The sequence below is a fragment of the Bombina bombina genome, chromosome 5, assembly GCF_027579735.1.
Source record: "Bombina bombina isolate aBomBom1 chromosome 5, aBomBom1.pri, whole genome shotgun sequence".
Classification (NCBI taxonomy): domain Eukaryota; kingdom Metazoa; phylum Chordata; class Amphibia; order Anura; family Bombinatoridae; genus Bombina; species Bombina bombina.
In genome coordinates this window covers 145,064,673-145,084,314 of record NC_069503.1, presented here as the reverse complement: position 1 = coordinate 145,084,314, position 19,642 = coordinate 145,064,673, and the positions used below count along the sequence as shown (strand labels likewise).

The window sequence follows — 19,642 nt, the reverse complement described above, 5'->3', positions numbered from 1 at the left end:
TTAAGTAGTTCCTTGGTCATTTTGAATAACTTATGTTTTTTCCACCTCTGGTTCTTCTTCCAGGGTGGTTTCTTAATTAGTCTAGACAGAGCGTCTGTGATTCTATTTACTCTGATTTGGTCTCACAGTTTTTGGTATGCAAATCTAGTTCAGATGTCCAGTTGCCCTTTCCTGAGTCTCTTCCTTTGATTTCAGATTTTTGGTCTCAAATCTCTAAGCCTGAGTTGAATGAATAGTTTTTAATCAGAGATGGTTCTTTGGCTCTGTAATTAAGTCTCTATTACAGGTTTGTGCGCCTTAGGGATGGGTGAATGTGTTTATATTATATTATAATTTTATTGTTAGAACAAATGATATTGTAGAAATTCGATTTACATAATCGAATGTTGATAAGAACGAATATTCTTAAAAATTCTATAATCAAATTCTATTTACAGTTTTCGAATGTTTTCTGAGATATCTGCTTTTTTATGTGATCTTCCTTATATAATTCTTTTAGGATAAGGAAGTTTCTTTGGACTAGATTTGATTTCTCCCCTAGTGTTGTTTCTTTTGTCTTTATCTGACACAAATTTGTTATGAAGCCATAAAAGTGTTATATTGGTGCTACTATAGTTTTCAGACAAACTTCTAGTTTGTTTGTGTTCTTTTCTGGTAACGGAAAAGGGCAGAAAGCTTCGCCATTTCAGGTCCTCGTGGTTGAGACCGTTCTATAAGGCTTTTTTTGGAGGCAGGTTAGCTTATTCAATTAGATCAATTGCCATTTCTTGGTCTTTTTAGGAATGAAGCTTCATTTGTCTAACTTTGCAAGGTAGCTATTTTTTCTTAAATCATACAATTTTGGTGTTTTTGCTTCTTTTGAGGCAGCCATTTGGTAGGAAAGTCCTTTAGGTAGTTGCCTCAGAATGAATATGTGCCTGTTGGTCATATATTTCTTACATGTTTTTTTACCCTTTTTTAAGTTTCATTAAGGTTGTGGATTTAGTTTTTCAATGAAAACGATATTTCTTAAATCCCACTCTTTATGTTTTGTTACTTGTGGACTCCACTGCTTGGTTATTGGTTCCCAGGAGTAATGGATTGTGGGCTCTCACCACCTGCATGAAAGAAACGTGATTTATCGATTTGTTTGCTCTTGATTAGTTTCCCATCTCTTTGGCTTGGCTATACATTAGACTGAGTTTCCAATGGGGGGGGGGGGGGTTATTGAGTTCCTGGAGTTTGGGAATCTTTGCCTCCTTCTAGTGGTAAGGAAGAGTAATTCCCAGAAGTAATGCATCATGATCTCTCACCATCATAAAATAAATGAATTTATCAGGTAAGTATAAATTATGTTTTTCATGCAATTTAGCTCTGAATTTGTGGATTTTTTAATTTTTTAGAACTTGAAATGCACCCTACTGACTTAACAAGGCCAACCCTGCTACATATATTTCCCTTATTGGATTTAACTGATAACAAATGTTTTATTACACATATTTCCCAAATATGCTTCTGATACCATTTAAAATGTACTTCTGTGCTTTTCCTGTAGCTTTTCCTTCCTTAAAACAGTTATAATTGTATACATGTGGTTAGACCAGTCACCTAATTATAGTTTTTCTCTACTCTTGAGTTTCCATTCATTACTTACTCACAGATTCCATATCCCTGCATAGCTCCGTCCCTCCAGTGGCATTTATAGCAATCATATTGGTCCTCTGAAGAGTTGGGCATAAGGCAGACTCCAAAGCTAAAGGAAAAAACTTGATCATCATTATATTTGTTTTTTATTCCTGGTTAAAAAATGTGATCACAATCTTTATAGTACTTTCTATGCAATAAGGTGGTATTTGAATAATCTACTGTACACTGTGCAGGAGTTATATGACCATAACCATTTCCAGTATACAGTATGTATTTTTTTTTAACCCAGAGATTGGTTCCTTGCAGTCACTGCTGATCACATAGAATATGCAGCTGCTGATTGGTGTTTATGTCTGATAACAAAATGGATGCATTTTGGAAAGTGTCTTAAAATGGTACTTAGGAGTTTTCAAGCCCCAGAACACTGCACACTAGAATTACAAAACACACGCCCACATGAACTGCTCAACTGAGATGATTTATGAATATTAGTTAAATAATTTTGTTCTCTTTTATAATAAGCATTGCTAAAGTCAGAGAGCAGAAACATAATTAAGATTTCTCAGAATAAAAAAAATTCTGTGCCCTTTCTTTTTGGTTTCTGTAGCACACTAGAGCATGGCAATCATGCCTGCATAATAAATAGTTTCATTCATTTATAGATGATGAGCTCCATTTATCAAGCAGCAGAGGGTGCAGTGCATGGAAGTCTGCTTAAGAAGGTAACTTTGACCACCTGCCTATTAATAAATGGGGCCCTACAAGGGATGCCACCTCAGCCATGTTTTCCTGGACACTTATGAGTTATACATGCCGCAGGGTGTGCAGGTAGGAACATGAATTTCAACCCTGGAAAGTACACAAACAGTGACACTGAACAGCACAATTCATGTTCCTCTCTGCACACCCTGCCGCATGTATAACTCATAAGTGTCCAGGAAAACATGGCCGAAGTGGCAACCCTACCTACAACCCATTAAAACCATTTAGACCAAATAAACAGTGCTTGCAGGTTTAAGTCAAAATTAAACTTCCCTGATTCAGACAAAAAACGTGCAGTTACAGTAAACTTTCCATATTACTTCCATTATTACAATGTGCACAATATTTTTATACGCACACATTCTGAGGAACTAGCACCTAATTAGAATGTCTACACGTTCTTAGTATATACTGCGCATATGTGTTTGTGATTGGCTGATGGATGTCACATGATACAGAGAGCAAGCAATGGGAGTTTTTCTTATTATGCATTTGTTCATAATGCAATTCTATTGTATTTAATGATCCTCTACGTTAAAATGTTAATCTTCCTTACAATATTAATTATTCATAGCAAATAAAACTCTGCAATATACTTTTAATATTTATTTTGACTACTTAACCTGCAATCTGCCTCAGAAATCTAGTTTTCCCTCTGGTTCCAGAGAGGCAAGAGTTCATTATGTTGTATTTAGAACACCGACCCTTTAATATGCTACATATTTTTTTCTTGAGTCAAATAAATCATGTTATTTAATAAAAAAAGTTAATTCTACTATCAAATTTGCTTTGCTTTCTTTGGATCCTTGATTGACATTTAGCTCCTTTCCATGACCGACTGAGGTGGGCTCAGGAGTGTGCCCATATCTTTGCACTGCTTCAGGATAGCGTTCCTGAGCCTACCTAGGTATACTAGGTATGCTCTTCAACAAAGGATACCAAGAAGACAAAGCATATTTGATAATATTTTTAATTTAAAATTTGTTCTCTTTTTACCTGAATCATGAAAAAGTCTTTTTACTTGTATGTCCCTTTAATTACTACTAGTATATACAGTGCACTTATATATAAAAAAGAACATATATTTCAGTTATTGTTCAGGTTAGTTTAATCCCACTCTAGAACAAAATGCAGTGCAAATATTTACAGGATTTGAACCAGGAATGAACTGTACTCTGCACACCCTTGAGTACATATGTTATGAGGAACTAAAATTTCATAATCTACTTTCACTGAGAGATTACACATATATATTCATACTAGTTAGCTTTAAAGGGACATAGACACTTAATACATTTCATGCACCTCTCTCTAATTATGGGTGCCGATATTTTGCAACCTAAGTTACACTACAGGTATCTGAAGAAGAATTGCTGCACACGTGCAAACACATCAGCACTGTAATGTAGTGAAATCTAGATTTCAATATAGTGGCACTCATAACTAAAGGGAAGTGAGGAAAAACCTCTATACAATGCTCATAAAATGTATTTATTGTTTACTTCCCCTTTAATTTGTTATGGATACCCTCACACTGCTTCTATTTAGCACTAATGACTTTTACTTTTCAGATGCACCTACAATACTAAACTGCAGCAGCATGACATTGAGTTGCTATAGAGTTGCACAGTGTGGATAAGGCTTTTCCTACTGGCTGCTTGTTAAAACCAAGAAAAGACGCAGCTTACAGAGGAACATTAAAATGTAAATGAGTTTTCAACTGTGAGATAACTTAGCTGTTATTATGTCCACTCACTGTACATTGAATTTGTGCATACTTGACTATGTCTTTAAATCTTTTAAAATAGTTTCCACATTTTTAAGCAATGTAGCTATAAATACTGGAATTAAAGGGACATTTTTTTAGGCTGTGTGAAGCAGCAGGTTTTGCAATAATATCTTTAGCAATGCTAGTGCTCAAAACCCGTGCACACCAAGACACGAGTCTACCTAGATATGCTCTCTTGGAAAGTGTAAAACAAAGTTTGGAAAGTTTATACAAAGGATACCAAAAGGTAAAGAGATACATTTTACTACTTAAACCTTTTTTTGAATTGACCCTGGAAGCTTATCTTTTGTTATTTTGTCACCATTTCAATGGCAGTGGTTGTTATTATAGATTTTACATCAAGATTGAAATATATCTTTCTTTCAGATAAGGAAGCTCTTACCCGTTTTCTTGGCCAAATTTGAAGTCACCTGCATGATTGCGCCCATCCGGCCATTTCAGCCTGCCCCTGTATTGTACAGATGAGTATTAATGACAAAAACATTTATATAAAGTTTTTGGGTTTGTTTACTCAAAAAGAAGAAACAAAACCTCTAGAAAATATCATACAGCTTCAGATTGGTGGTTATTGCTAAACATATTCATTAAAATATTTATACACCAATGTATTTATTTGCTAACACTAACACATTTCACTTTCCTCTGAACCTCTGTCCTTCTTACAATAAATGAAAGTAACTTAAAGGGACAGTAAAAAGTCACAATTAAACTTTCCTTTTGAATTCTGTTATCAAAATAGCTTCATTTTCATGGTATCTTTTATTGAAGAGTAAAACTAGGTAGACTCATAAGAGCTCAGGGGTGTGCACGTGTCTTTAGTACTCTATGGCAGCAGTGTTTTACTTTTCAATAAAAGATACCAAAAGAATGAAGCAAATTTGATAACAGAAGTAAAATAGAAAGTTGTTTAAAATTGCATGCTCTATCCGAATCATCAAAGTTTAATTTTGACTTTACTGTCCCTTTAAGAGATGCAGCTAAATAACCATATAAATAACATGGATTTATTTACATATAATTTCTAGATCATAATTTTTGAATTGCAAAATTACACTTTAATGCAATTTAATTAATGCAGATGGTTTGCAATGCAGTGATTAATTACTTATGCATGCTTAAAACAATTACTTTAATATTTCTTCAAAGACTCTATGGGGTAGATTTATCAAGCAGCGGATTCTGCAATCAGGTCCACTTGAAACTTAATTTAAGAAGCAGCAGTCGTAAGACCGCTGCTCCTTAACTCGTTAGCCACCTCTGAGGTGGCGGACAGCAATCATCCCGATCGGATATGATTGACAACCTTGGATTGGCCGTGAATGTGCAGTGTGCGGCATTGCACAAGCATTTCACTAGAAATGCTTGGGCAATGAAAAATCCCGACAGTGTATGCTGTCAGCATTTAGCGATGTCGGGCGGAATTTTGATAAATTTACCCCTATGTGTGTGTGTGTGTATTTTTTAGGCATGTGCATTTGGTGGATTCGGTTAAGAAGCAGCGGTCGTAACTAGAAATGCTTGTGCAATGACCAATGCAGACAGCCCAACATTTGATAAATCGACCCCTATGTGTGTGTATATATTTGTTAGGCATGTGCATCTGATGGATTCAGCAACAAATAAATGCTGAATATGGCGCCCATGAGCAGAATTTAGCTATTTTGAGAGCCAGATTTTTTCTTGTGTTAGTGCAACACACTAAGATCTGTCTTTGCACAGAAAGAAAGTGTGTTTTCGGCCAATCGACCTAATGCACATGCCTATTAAATATTTCAAAGATGGGGGGGCAGAGACCCCCAAAATATCAATAACTTTTGACCAAAATTGTGTAAAATCTAAGTGTGCCTGTTTTATGATTTCTTGTTATTATTGTCAGGTGGGCGTCTTGAAGGTGGCTGAAAACTGATTTTTATGGTCAGGGTTATGGAGACTCAACTTTCTCAAGCAATTGAGCTATCAGTGTAACCAGCATCTATACATCAGTATCAGTTGTGCACAATGTAAACAGATTTCACTAATAGAATATATGACTAAAATATGTATTATGTATAGAACATGGCTGTTATCTAGATTTAGCTTCTAGTATATTCAGATGCACAGCCCCCTCTACCTGTGTTTATGACTTTTTTAATTAAAATGTATCTTATATGTATAAGTTTTTTTTTCTATTAGAAATCACTTTACTATCTCTAGACTCACTGTCTGCTGTATTTGAATGTGAATTTGAATTTATCTGTTACTTGTGTTTCCAGGAAGAAATAATAAAATTATTCACTTACATCTGTGTGTCTGGATATATTTATTTAAGAACTACCCTTTTCATTTATTTATGCTATGAGTGTCCTCCTTTTAAAGTGCATGCATAGGTACGTTTAAGAGCAGCGATATACATCTTGAAGCTAGCTAAACACATATACACATATGGTGAGTCAATGACAAGAGGCATATATGTGTCGCCACCAGTCCCCAGCAGGCTCACATTAATGTATTACCGCTTCTGAGCCTACCAAGGTATGCTCTTCAACCAATGATTACAGGATAATTAAGCATATTACAAAATAGAAATAGAAAGCTGTTTAAAATTGTATGGTCTATCGGAATCATACACATTTAATTTTGACTTTGTTAATTAATTGTTAAAAAGTATGCCTTTAAAATGATAGATAATCCCTTTATTACCCATTCCCCAATTTTGCATATTCAACACAATTATATTAATACTAATGGTAAAGCCCATGTACATGGGCCAAATGTTTAATGAAAGAAATATCCCTATCCTTCTGTCCCTATCCCTCTGTCCCTATGCCTCTGTCCCTATCCTTCTGTCCCTATCCCTCTGTCCCTATCCCTCTGTCCCTATCCCTCTGTCCCTATCGATGTGTCCCTATTCCTCTGTCCCTATCCCTCTGTCGCTATCCCTCTGTCCCTATGCCTCTGTCCCTATCCTTCTGTCCCTATCCCTCTGTCCCTATCCCTCTGTCCTTATCCTTCTGTCCATATCCCTCCATCCCTATCCCTCTGTCCCTATCCCTGTGTTCCTATTCCTCTGTCCCTATCCCTCTGTCCTTATCCCTCTGTCCCTATCCCTCTGTCCCTATCCCTCTGTCCCTATCCCTCTGTCCCTATCCCTCTGTCCCTATCCCTCTGTCCCTATGCCTCTGTCCCTATGCCTCTGTCCCTATCCTTCTGTCTTTATTCCTCTAGCCCTATCCCTATCCCTATTTCCCGGTCCCTCTCTCCCTGTCCCTCTGCCCCTGTCCCTATCCCCCTGTCCCTTTACCTCTGTCCTTGTCCCTCTGTCCCTATCCCTCTGTCTCTATCCCTCTCTCCTTATCCCTCTCTCCCTGTCCCTCTCTCCCTGTCCCTCTCTCCCTGTCCCTCTCTCCCTGTCCCTCTCTCCCTGTCCCTCTGCCCCTGTCCCTCTGCCCCTGTCCCTCTGCCCCTGTCCCTCTGCCCCTGTCCCTCTCTCCCTGTCCCTCTGCCCCTGTCCCTCTGCCCCTGTCCCTCTGTGCCTATCCCCCTGTCCCTGTCCCTCTGTCCCTCTGTCTCTATCCCTCTCCCTATCTTTCTGTCCCTAACCCCCCCACAAACAGCTCTCTAAGCCCCCTCTAACTATTGCTACCATCTTATCTACTGACAGCTGCCTATAACCCCCCTTTTTTATTATTTTAATTTTTTTCTGTAGTATAGTGGTCCCACCACCTCTCCCCTCCCGCGATCACCATTTAGCCCTCCCCGCACCCCCAAACCCTTTTTCTGTAGTGTAGCTGCCCCACCCTTCTATGTTCCTTTAATTTCTGTAGCATAGCCTCTCACTTCCTCCCCTTCCCTCCCCCCCTCCGCTGCTGAGCCACCCACCCTCCTCCTGCCCACACCTCCTGCTGGCACCAGCAGAAGATCGTTACAGACGGTGACACACACAGTCTGTAACAATCAGGCATCTGCCCTCATATGGAGGCGGAGTACCGATCGCACTCCGGCTCCATATGCGGCAGATGCCTGAAGCTTCAGGAGCTCCAACTCTTGGCTGTAACTTAACAGCTGAGAGTGCTGGAGCTTCCTGAAGCTTTCTCACGCTGCAGGGATTTGGCTGCGGGAGCAACCTACAACAGTGATGGAGGTATTACAAACACGATTATAGTATAGGTACTTTTTACCTCTGTGTTTACCTTTTATCTAAGCCTCTGCAGACAGCCCCCTTATCTCAGTGCTATTTACAAACTTTCATTTTAGCCAATCAGTGCAGCTTCATAAATAACTCCTCAGGACTGAGCACAATGTTATCTATATGGCACACGTGAACTTGCAGTGTCTTGCTGTGTACTGAGATAAGAAGCAGCATGGGAGGCTTATAAACAGTCAAAAATTTAGAGGTTTGAAGGTTGTAAACAATATTAATATAAAATGTTGGTTGTGCAAAGCTGGGGAATAGGTAGTATTTATATTTTTTTAACAATAAAAAAAAATCAAGTAGACTGTCCCTTTAAAGGAACATGAAACCCACAATGTGCCCTTAATTATACAATTTTAAACACCTTTTCAATTTACACATATAGTCTATTTTGCTTATTATCTTGGTATCCTTTGTTTAAAAATATACCTAGGTAGTTTTAGGAGGTGGGAATTAGCTGCTGATTGGTGGCTGCACATAAATGCCTTTTGTCGTTGGCTTACTGATGTGTTCTGCTAGCTCCCAGTAGTGCATTTGCTGCATCTTCAACAAATGATAATAAGAGAATGAAGCATATTAGACAAGAAAAGTAAATTGGAAAGTTGTTTAAAATGGTATGCTCTATCTGAATCATGAAACATTTTTTTTTTTTTTGGGGGGGGGGGGGGTTTCATGTCTCTTTAAAGCTTCTTAAATATGGACAATATCTCTTTTCTTTCATATGGGTGGGAAGAGTCCACAAAATCCCTTCTTCTGGGAACTACTCTTTCCGGCCACTAGGAGGAAGCAAAGATTCCCAAACCCAAGAGCTCTATAAAACCCCTCCCACCTTACTGGAAACTAGTCTTGTCTTTGTCTCTGCTGGAGCAGGGTGAAGAATGAATATGTGCATGTTGTTCTTCAGTGAGAGGGATCCTCAGATTGAGTTGTGGCCCATTTTCCCCTCAGAGTACAGTGTTTGTTGGAGGGATTTATTGGGAGTATGGGTAGTGACACATTTTTCACCTCATGGGAATTGGTCACAAGCCTTCCACAGGTGTTGCGGGGACCTTTCCTTTGCCTCCTCCTGTTAGGTAATTGTATACTCCTATTCCACGTTGGGTGCCTTTTCGGTAAGTACTATTTTTTGTTGTTGGGCCCTCTACTTTTGTGCTAACTAATTAACATTTAGGTTAAAGCAATATACTTACTTGCCATGTGGTTTTCCCCAGGACATTTCTCCTTCATATACAGCGTTCTTAAATCTGCCATCATTCTTGTATGTGTATGTACACAGGCGGCACGTTGGAGGGTCATTGGCCTCCCCTGTCCCACCCCATAAAGGTAAATCTCTGTTTCCATTCACTCTCTGGCGGATAAGCTGGTTTAGTTTCCACAACCACAAAACCTAATAAGGAAATTAAAAAATGCAAATTTACAGACAATAATAATTCTTTGTTTTTTTTATTCCAAACACAAACTATGAAGCTATTTATTATTATTATTTTTACTACTGCAATTATTTTATTTATTTATTTTAGTATTTGTTTATTTATAAAGCACCAACATACTCCACAGCACTATGACATTAGGTGCATTGTCTTCATTAATGATTATTACTTTTAAAATAGAAAATAAACATCTTTCCTTCCAGCAGAACTGGTGTGTGGGTGTATGAGACGGGGGAATACAATGAAATAAGTGAAGATGAATTAAAAGGACTTGTTAGAGCATCTAATGTTTGCATTAGTGTCCCTACATAACTATATATATTTGCCCTTGAAAATTATTTAAACACATAGGTAAAGTCCTGCTAGAGAGTTGCAAGGTAAATTGCGGAGCTGTAAGACTGACACTCCTGATTAAAAAACATATGATAAACAAATTCTGCTTAGTTGGCCATATCATTGCGACGAACCTTAATCGTCTCTGAGTGAAATATAGATCAAGTCTGTGCTGATAGCTCACTTACACAACTCACATCCAAATCACATCCAAATCACATCCAATTTTGAATTAAAATTTTACATTTATTGGTGAAAGTTCATGTAAAATCACAGACCTGGATGGGGTCAGTATTCAGCAAACAGAAATACCTCCGACCCCTAACATGCGTCACCTGATACGTTTTTCTGAAGCTTTATGGAAGGTGGGCGTGTTCTAAACAGAGAAGCAAACTTTTAAATATCCCTTTTGTCGCGTATCTACCGACTGGAAGAGAAGTATCAGGATGTTTGGCCAATTGGAAATATTGGTAAGACATGACTAAACAGTTGCTATGTAAGCCAGAGGGACATATCCATTCACGGCCCCTCAAGCAGACACAGTGTAGCAATATTGTATCTATTTGTTTACAACCTTGTATCAGCCTCATCATTATGACAATCGAGTTCTCGCACTTATCCTTTTATTGTTCTATTCCTTAATTTTAGATAGTCTTTAGCGATTCTCTGCATATGTAACAATACTATCACATTGATCAATATTACAGATGGAACAGCACCCGAGAATTGCATACTTTGCTCTATATAAATAAATTAAACAGTTAAATAGAATAGTTAGAGCAGGTAAGTTTATATATATTTTTTGTCCATATAGCTCTATAAGGACATTCTTGCAATTGATTGTTATTTGTCATATTGTACAAACTGACTTTTTTACCAACTTCCCCAAAACTATGTACAATTTAAAACAAACAAACATTAAAATAACTGATTACTATTTACAGTCAGAGGAAGGAACACTTCATCAATAGGTGAGGTCCTTATTGCAAAAGAAATAAGAAGAGTTATTTAATTAATATATCCCACAGAAGTTATTTGGGGCCGAATTATCAAGGGCTGAATGGTCCTGAATATCCCTGTTTCCGCGCAAGATGGAAACAGGAGTTAAGAAGCAGCGGTCTTAAGACCACTGGTCCTTAACTCGTCCGCCGCCTCTGAGGCTACGGACATCAATCTGCCTGATTGCATACAATCAGGTTGATTGACACCCCCTGCTAGAATTGCTTGTGCAATGTTAAATGCCAAAAGCGTATGCTGTCGGAATTCAGCGATGTCTGGCGGACATGATAGGCTACAGTGTATCATATCCGCCAGACATTGACAAATCAGCCCCTCTATGTTTATACAATGTCGCCAACAGTATTTTAAAAATGTATTTAATAGATTATTTACCAAAATCACTAAGAGGTGGAGATAGGTCCAGGCGGCTCCTTTTTTAAAGAAGCAAAAAGGATTTTCTATTTGCAAACAAAAAAAACAAATGGCATAAATGCCAGATGGGATTTAGATTTCTTTCAGGGCTAATATAAGATTGAATCCATAAATCTTAGTTTGGATCTTTAAATACATTTTTAAAATACTGTTGGCGACATTGTATAAACATAAAGGGGCCGATTTAATATGCTGCTTCTTAACTTATCTGTCACCTCTGAGGTGGCGGACAGCAATCATCCCGATCAAATATGATTGGGATGATTGACATCCCCTGCTAGCGGCCGATTGGTCGCGAATCTGCAGGGGGCGGCATTGCACAAGAATTTCACTACAAATGCTTGTGCAATGTTAAATGCCGACAGCGTATGCAGCATCTAGCGATGTCGAGCGGGCATGATCCGTTACAGCGGATCATGTCCGCCCGCATCTTAATAAATCAGCCCCAAAGAGTATATCAAATAATTTCTGTGCGGTATATTAATTAAACAACTCTTGTGAGGTAATCATGACCCTCTTATTTCTTTTGCAATAAGGACCTCAGCTATTGATGAAGTGTTCCTTCCTCTGACTGTAAATGGTAATCAGTTATTTTAATGTTTGTTTGTTTTTTTAAATTGTACATAGTTTTGGGGAAGTTGGTAAAATATGACAGCCTGTTTGTACAATATGACAAATAACCATCAATTGCAAGAATGTCCTTATAGAGCTATATGAACAAAACATATATATATAAACTACCTGCTCTAACTATTCTATTTAACTGTTTTATTTATTTATATAGATTAAAGTATGCAATTAACGGGTGCTGTTCCATCTGTAATATTGATCAATGTGATAGTATTGTTACATATGCAGAGAATCGCTAAAGACTATCTAAAATTAAGGAATAGAAAAATAAAAGTATATGAATAAATAAAGTATAAGTACATGTGCGAAAACCCGATTGTCATTATGATGAGACTGATACACACTGTGTCTGCTTGAGGGGCCGTGAATGGATATGTCCCTCTGGCTTACATAGCAACTGTTTTGTCATGTCTTAACAATTTTTCCAATTGGATCTGCAGTGACGTTTTTTCCAGTCAGTGGATCTGCAGTGACGTGAAAAGGGGAATATTTAAAAGTTTGGCGTTCTTTGTTTAGAACATGACCACCTTCGATAAAGCTTAGGCGAAACACATCGGGGGGTAGTTATCAAGCCGTCAACCTCAAATACGCTGGAATTCCGCAGCGTATTTGTGGCGAGGCTGATTCGCCTTAGTTATCAAGCCCTAGACACCGGCAAAAGTAGAATTTAGTGACGTAAGCTTCGATCTGCCGGGCAAAGTCCGGCACAGATCGATTCTTACGTCACTCCAGATGTTCCGCACACAAGTGCGGCACAATCTGACTACTTTTGCTAGTTATCAAAAAACTAGCAGGTACGCTCGGCACTTTTCCGGCCCAGCGTACCTGGTTTTCAAACCGCTGCCCTTGAGGCGGCGGATCCCTTAGGAATCAATGGGAGTCTGACCATAGCGAAAGTTCATGTTCGCTGCTGCCCGACATCCCATTGATTTCTATGGGAGCTGTCTACACCTAACACCCTAACATGTACCCTGAGTCTAAACACCCCTAATCTGCCCCCCCTACACCGCCGCAACTAAATATATGTATTACCCCCTAAACCGACGCTCCCGGAGCCCACCGCCACTCTGATAAACTGATTAACCCCTAAACCGCCGCTCCCGGAGCCCACCGCAAGCTATAATAAATATGTTAACCCCTAAACCACCGCTCCCGGTCCCCGCCGCAACTATAATATATGTATTAACCCCTAAACCGCCACTCCCAGACCCCGCCGCTACCTACATAATACCTATTAACCCCTATCCTTCCCCCCCATACCGTCGCCCTCTAAAATAAAGTTATTAACCCCTATCCTGCCAATCCCGGACCTCGCCGCAACTAAATAAATAGTTTAACCCCTAAACCGCCACTCCCGGACCCCGCCGCAACCTATATTACACTTATTAACCCCTAATCTGCCCCCCTACACTGTCGCCACCTATAATAAATGTATTAACCCCTATCCTGCCCCCCCCTACACCGCCGCCACTGTAATAAAATTATTAACCCCTAAGTCTAACCCTAACACCCCCCTAACTTAAATATTATTTAAATAAATTTAAATAATATTTCTCTTATTAAATAAATTAATCCTATTTAAAACTAAATACTTACCTTTAAAATAAACCCTAATATAGCTACAATATAAATAATAATTATATTGTAGCTAGCTTAGGATTTATTTTTATTTTACAGGCAAATTTCAATTTATTTTAACTAGGTACAATAGCTATTAAATAGTTATTAACTATTTAATAGCTACCTAGTTAAAATAAAGAGAAATTTACCTGTAAAATAAAAACTAACTTAAGTTACAATTACACCTAACACTACACTATACTTTAATAAATTATTCCTATTTAAAACTAAATACTTACCTGTAAAATAAACCCTAAGATAGCTACAATATAATTAATAATTACATTGTAGCTATTTTAGGATTTATATTTATTTTACAGGTAACTTTGTATTTATTTTAGCTAGTTAGAATAGTTATTAAATAGTTATTAACTATTTAATAACTACCTAGCTAAAAGAAATACAAAATTACCTGTAAAATAAATCCTAACCTAAGTTACAATTATTCCGATCAGCCAATAGAATGCGAGCTCAATCTGATTGGCTGATTGGATCAGCCAATCGGATTGAACTTCAATCTGATTGGCTGATTCAATCAGCCAATCAGATTTTTCCTACCTTAATTCCGATTGGCTGATAGAATCCTATCAGCCAATCGGAATTGAAGGGACGCCATCTTGGATGACGTCCCTTAAACGAATATCCATTTGTCGGTAGTCATCGGGAAGAAGAGGATGGCTCCGCGTCGGCTCGTCTGAAAATGGCTCCGCTCCGCTCTGGATGGATGAAGATTGAAGACGCTGCTTGGAAGATGACATCGCCCGGATGGAAGATTTCTTCAGCGCCGCCTGGATGATGACTTCATCGTATAGAAGACTTCTTCAGCGCTGCCTGGAAGATGACTTCTTCCGCTCCGGATCTCCTCTTCAGTTCCATCGGTGGGTCGGCTGGCTGAAGACGACTAAAGGTAGGATGATCTTCAGGGGGGTAGTGTTAGGTTTTTTTAAGGGGGGGTTGGGTTAGATTAGGGGTATGTGGGTGGTGGGTATTAATGTTGGGTTGGTGTATTTTTCTTTTACAGGCAAAAGAGCTGAATTCTTTGGGGCATGCCCCGCAAAAGGCCCTTTTAAGGGCTGGTAAGGTAAAAGAGCTTTGAACTTTTTCAATTTAGAATAGGGTAGGGCATTTTTTTATTTTGGGGGGCTTTGTTATTTTATTAGGGGGCTTAGATTAGGTGTAAGTAGCTTAAAATTGTTGTAATATGTTTTAAATGTTTATAACTTATTTTTTATTTTTTGTAACTTAGCTTTTTTTATTTTTTGTACTTTAGTTAGTTTATTTAATTGTAGTTATTTGTAGTTAATTTATTTAATTAATTTAATGATAGTGTAGTGTTAGGTTTAATTGTAACTTAGGTTAGGATTTATTTTACAGGTAATTTTGTATTTCTTTTAGCTAGGTAGTTATTAAATAGTTAATAACTATTTAATAACTATTCTAACTAGCTAAAATAAATACAAAGTTACCTGTAAAATAAATATAAATCCTAAAATAGCTACAATGTAATTATTAATTATATTGTAGCTATATTAGGGTTTATTTTAAAGGTAAGTATTGAGTTTTAAATAGGATTAATTTATTTAATAAGATAAATATTATTTAAATTTATTTAATTAATATTTAAGTTAGGGGGGTGTTAGGGTTAGACTTAGGTTTAGGGGTTAATAATTTTGTTACAGTGGCGGCGGTGTAGGGGGGCAGGATAGGGGTTAATACATTTATTATAGGTGGCGACGGTGTAGGGGGGGCAGATTAGGGCTTAATAAGTTTAATATAGGTTTGTGGTGGGGTCCGGGAGCGGCGGTTTAGGGGTTAAACTATTTATTTAGTTGCGGCGAGGTCCGGGATCGGCAGGATAGGGGTTAATAAATTTATTATAGAGGGCGACGGTATAGGGGGGGCAGGATAGGGGTTACTAGGTATAATGTAGGTGGCGGCGGTTTAGTGGTTAATACATTTATAAGAGTTGCGGCGGGGTCTAGGAGCGGCGGTTTAGGGGTTAATAACTTTATTGAGTTGCGGGGGGGCTCCGGGGGCGCCGGTATAGGGGTAGAACAGTGTAGTTAGTGTGGGTGCTTAGTGACAGGCTAGCAATAAAGCTGTGAAAAAGCCGAAGAGCAGCGAGATCGGATGAGTGATAACTCTCACAGTCCGCTGCTCATCGCCCCGTACTTGGTGCGCGGCTTTTTGACAGCTTTATTGATAACTTAGGCAAAATTTTGCAGGTCCGCGGCGGTGATGGTAGGCGAGCTTAGGCGGGCATATTGAACCGGCGAAGGCAGGAAAAGTAGACCCATTGATAACTACCCCCCATCAGGTAAACCATTTGGGGGTCAGAGGTATTTCTGTTTGCTGAATACTGACGCCATCCAGGTCTGTGATTTTACATGTACTTTCACCAATAAATCTTACTTTTTAACTCAAAATCGTATATATCTTGGGTATGATTTGTGTAAGCGAGCTATCAGCACAAACTTGATTTCTATTTCACTCAGAGACTATTAAGGTTCGCCACAACGATATGGCTAACTAAGCAGAATTTGTTTATCATATGTTTTTTTGTCTGTTCTCCAGTGGTCCCTTATGTTGTTTTATTTGGACATCCACCATAGTGCTTAATTGGGTCAAGCACTGTCAAATTCTGCACACAGCTATATACACAATATACAATATAGTATCTGTTTCATGTGACACTCCTGATTGGCTGGCCGGCTGTATCCTGCTAGTAAGTTTCAAGGCTTGCAGGGGAAGGAGGGCTCCTAAATCACACAGAAACAGCTACAAACACCAGTGCTACCTTATGTATACGAGAAGCAGCCATTTTTTAAAAATATATAAGGTTATATATACACTTAGGAAGAAATTGATTACCATTAGGAACAGTAATCCCCTGAACCGCTGGACACCTGGAATATTTTTACAGATGAGAACATGTCAAGACCCTGTCTCCTCTTCTTTACTAAGGTGGGCAGTTCAGACCCTAATTTTAAAGAGGGGGATTCACTCCTTTGTATGAGGGTTTATATGCTCTCTAACCTGCATTGCTGACACTCACTGCTGTAATGGTACAATCTGCATCAGTAGGTTCCAGGAATATTCTTATTAGATCATTCTCTCAGATCCAAATGCGGCTGCTCATTTAGTTCATTTTGTTAAAGCTCAACACACTAAGATCTTGTTTTACAGAGATATTCGTGTACTGCACTTTCACAAGAATAAATCCTAAAAGAGCCGCATGCCAAGAGGGGCCACCTTCTTCTGCATTCAGATCCTAATAATCTGCACGTCTAATTCTTTTAAGCAAGATGGGGCTTTTTCATTGCCTGCCCCTATCTCACTCCGTAAACCAAACAGAAGGGAATGGGATGTCATTTTAGAAATAGATTTATAAAGAAGGGTCTAATGTCATTAGTAGGTGATTACAATTAGCCACACACTACATACACACTCAGAGGACATGAGCAGTCTTATTCCGCAGTCTACTTTTCACTGTTCTGGGCTCTAAATAAAGCGCATGCGCTGGCATTTAAGCCAGTTCTTTAGAAAGGAATATACATAGAACAGATGGGCTTCCTAACTGCTGCCAAAATCTGTATTTCTATTTATGGGAACATCTGCATTATTGTCTAGTAATTATTTCTAAAAGTCAAAACTAAGTTACTCAGCAGCTCTCTCCCTACATATCTATTTATTTATTTTTTATCATTATGCACTAGGACACTACTCTTGTTTAAACCAGCTGATTCTATATTCTGTAAAGAACAGTCATGGGGGCCGATTTATTATGCCCCGAATGCGGCTATATGCAGCTGTTTCTGCGTGAGCCTTTAGGCTCGCCGAAAACATAAGTTAAGAAGCAGCGGTCTTAAGACCGCTGCTCCTTAACTCGTCCGCCCCCTCTGAGGCGGTGGACAGCAATCCGCTCGATCACATACGATTGGGTTGATTTACACCCCCTGTGAATCTGCAGGGGCGGCATTGCACAAGTATTTCACAAGCAATGATAAATGCCGACTGGGTATGCTGTCTGCATTTATAGATGTCTGGCGGACATGATCAGCTACATCGTATCATGTCCGCCAGACACATGATAAATCTGCCCCATGATATCCAAGTACACAGAAATGATGTGCAAATATATTCTAGTTATTTGATGAATGCAGCCAACTGCACTAAAGAATATTTTCAGCATAGAACTGGTTTAAAGAGAGATTCACTTTGGCCATAGTTTGACTCTCTTGATTTTAAAGCATTGCTCAGTTGGTGCTGCTACCCTCTGATTCAGTTGACTAACTTGACCCTGTCACATTATCTAGCTCAATCATTCACTAAATATTTACCTTTATACATGTTAACTGTACTGACTCACTTCCGTCACACTGTGTGACCCACTTGGCACAGTTTGACTATTATTCAATGTTTAGGTGACAGAATAAAATTTGTATGTGTGTATCAAGTGGTTAATACACTGCTCAATGTGTGTTTCTTGTAAACGTAGTGTTAAATCACTGATTAAATGTGTGTGTATAGGCATGCAGACAAACAAATATAACTTATTTAATTCCACACATTAAACATTGAACTAACTCAGTGATTGCCACTGATGCACACAAGCAAACAAGGGTTTTAACCACTTATGGACATCCAATGTAGTTAACTGCACCAATGTTACATACAAGCTCACTATTCAAGATCACCTAACATGATCTATAAAGGGGAAGTACAACTGGGTTAGGAATAGGAGCGCAAATTAATCTGGGACGAACTCGAGCTTCAAAGTCAGTGTGTAATCGACACATTTCGGCCCAATAGAGGGCCTTTTTCAAGATATCGTGTCTTGAAAAAGGCCCTCTATTGGGCCGAAATGCGTTGATTACACACAGACTTTGAGGCTCGAGTTCTTCCCAGATTCATTGATGCATTCATATTTTGGTAAGCTTATCTTCATTTGGGTTCACACACTTAGAAGATTTTGCACATGTACTTTTATTTTATTTTCAGGTAATCTGAAGCGGATATTCCTCTGATTTCCTCTATATATCAAGAATATTTTTCACATTTCCTTTTTTTCACTATTTTTACTCACTCCCACTAAGGATTGCAATACACATTTGAGGATTATATCTACAAAGGACTTTATCTACTGTTTAGTTTTGGTACCATCCAAAACTGTTACTACACGGATCATCTATTCCCAAGTGGGATATGTTTTATTTGACCATCCTTGGCTTTTAATTTGATTATGTATTAAATACTTTTTAACATCATTTAGAGTTGTTATTTAACACTCTAGCAGATTCCTGATAGCATACTTCAGCCCATTGGCGCTCCTATTCCTAACCCAGTTTATCCACTTCTGTGCAACACACTTGCAGCAGTGATTTTTCCTTCTGGTTGTAAGAAATAGAAATTAAGAGTTAGCTTCACAGATCTCTGATATTTCCATTATGATGTGCAATTTAAAATACAATCAGTGGTTGCAGGGCTATAGTAGGCAAACCAGGAGGCAAAGCACAGTTCACAAACATGGTGCCAGGTCTAATTTTTGTGGCCTCATAATACCCTGCTGTAGAGGGTTTGTCGACTCCTGCACCTGGTATTTTTTTATACTGTTCATAATAATAAGCATGTTCTACTGTTTGTCACCAATTACTATTAGACTGTATGAATCACTTGTTATGCTTACACTGACTCACATAACATTTGTTTGACTCTGATCCGTTAAATAACAACTGTATCTATTTTGCTGACCTGATGTTGTGGATCTTTTGCAGAAATGAAGAATTCCTCTTCTGGGGTAATGATGCGCAGGACCAAGCTAAAAACAGATTATACGTCAGTCCCAAGCAG

The 19,642-nt window shown here is 38.4% G+C and overlaps 1 protein-coding gene across 5 annotated transcripts in view; it reads right to left on the bottom strand.

Annotated features, from left to right (window-relative positions):
* Positions 1 to 19,642, bottom strand: part of ALS2CL (ALS2 C-terminal like) — a 320,431-nt gene that overhangs the window by 81,431 nt on the left and 219,358 nt on the right. For all 5 annotated transcript variants that reach the window (XM_053713729.1, XM_053713732.1, XM_053713731.1 and 2 more), the window contains 4 exons: positions 19,544 to 19,610; positions 9,539 to 9,735; positions 4,560 to 4,625; positions 1,634 to 1,732 (listed from right to left, as the gene is read on the bottom strand). In XM_053713729.1, coding sequence (XP_053569704.1) covers positions 1,634 to 1,732; positions 4,560 to 4,625; positions 9,539 to 9,735; positions 19,544 to 19,610 — 429 coding nt within the window. The remainder of the gene's footprint in view (positions 1 to 1,633; positions 1,733 to 4,559; positions 4,626 to 9,538; positions 9,736 to 19,543; positions 19,611 to 19,642) is intronic.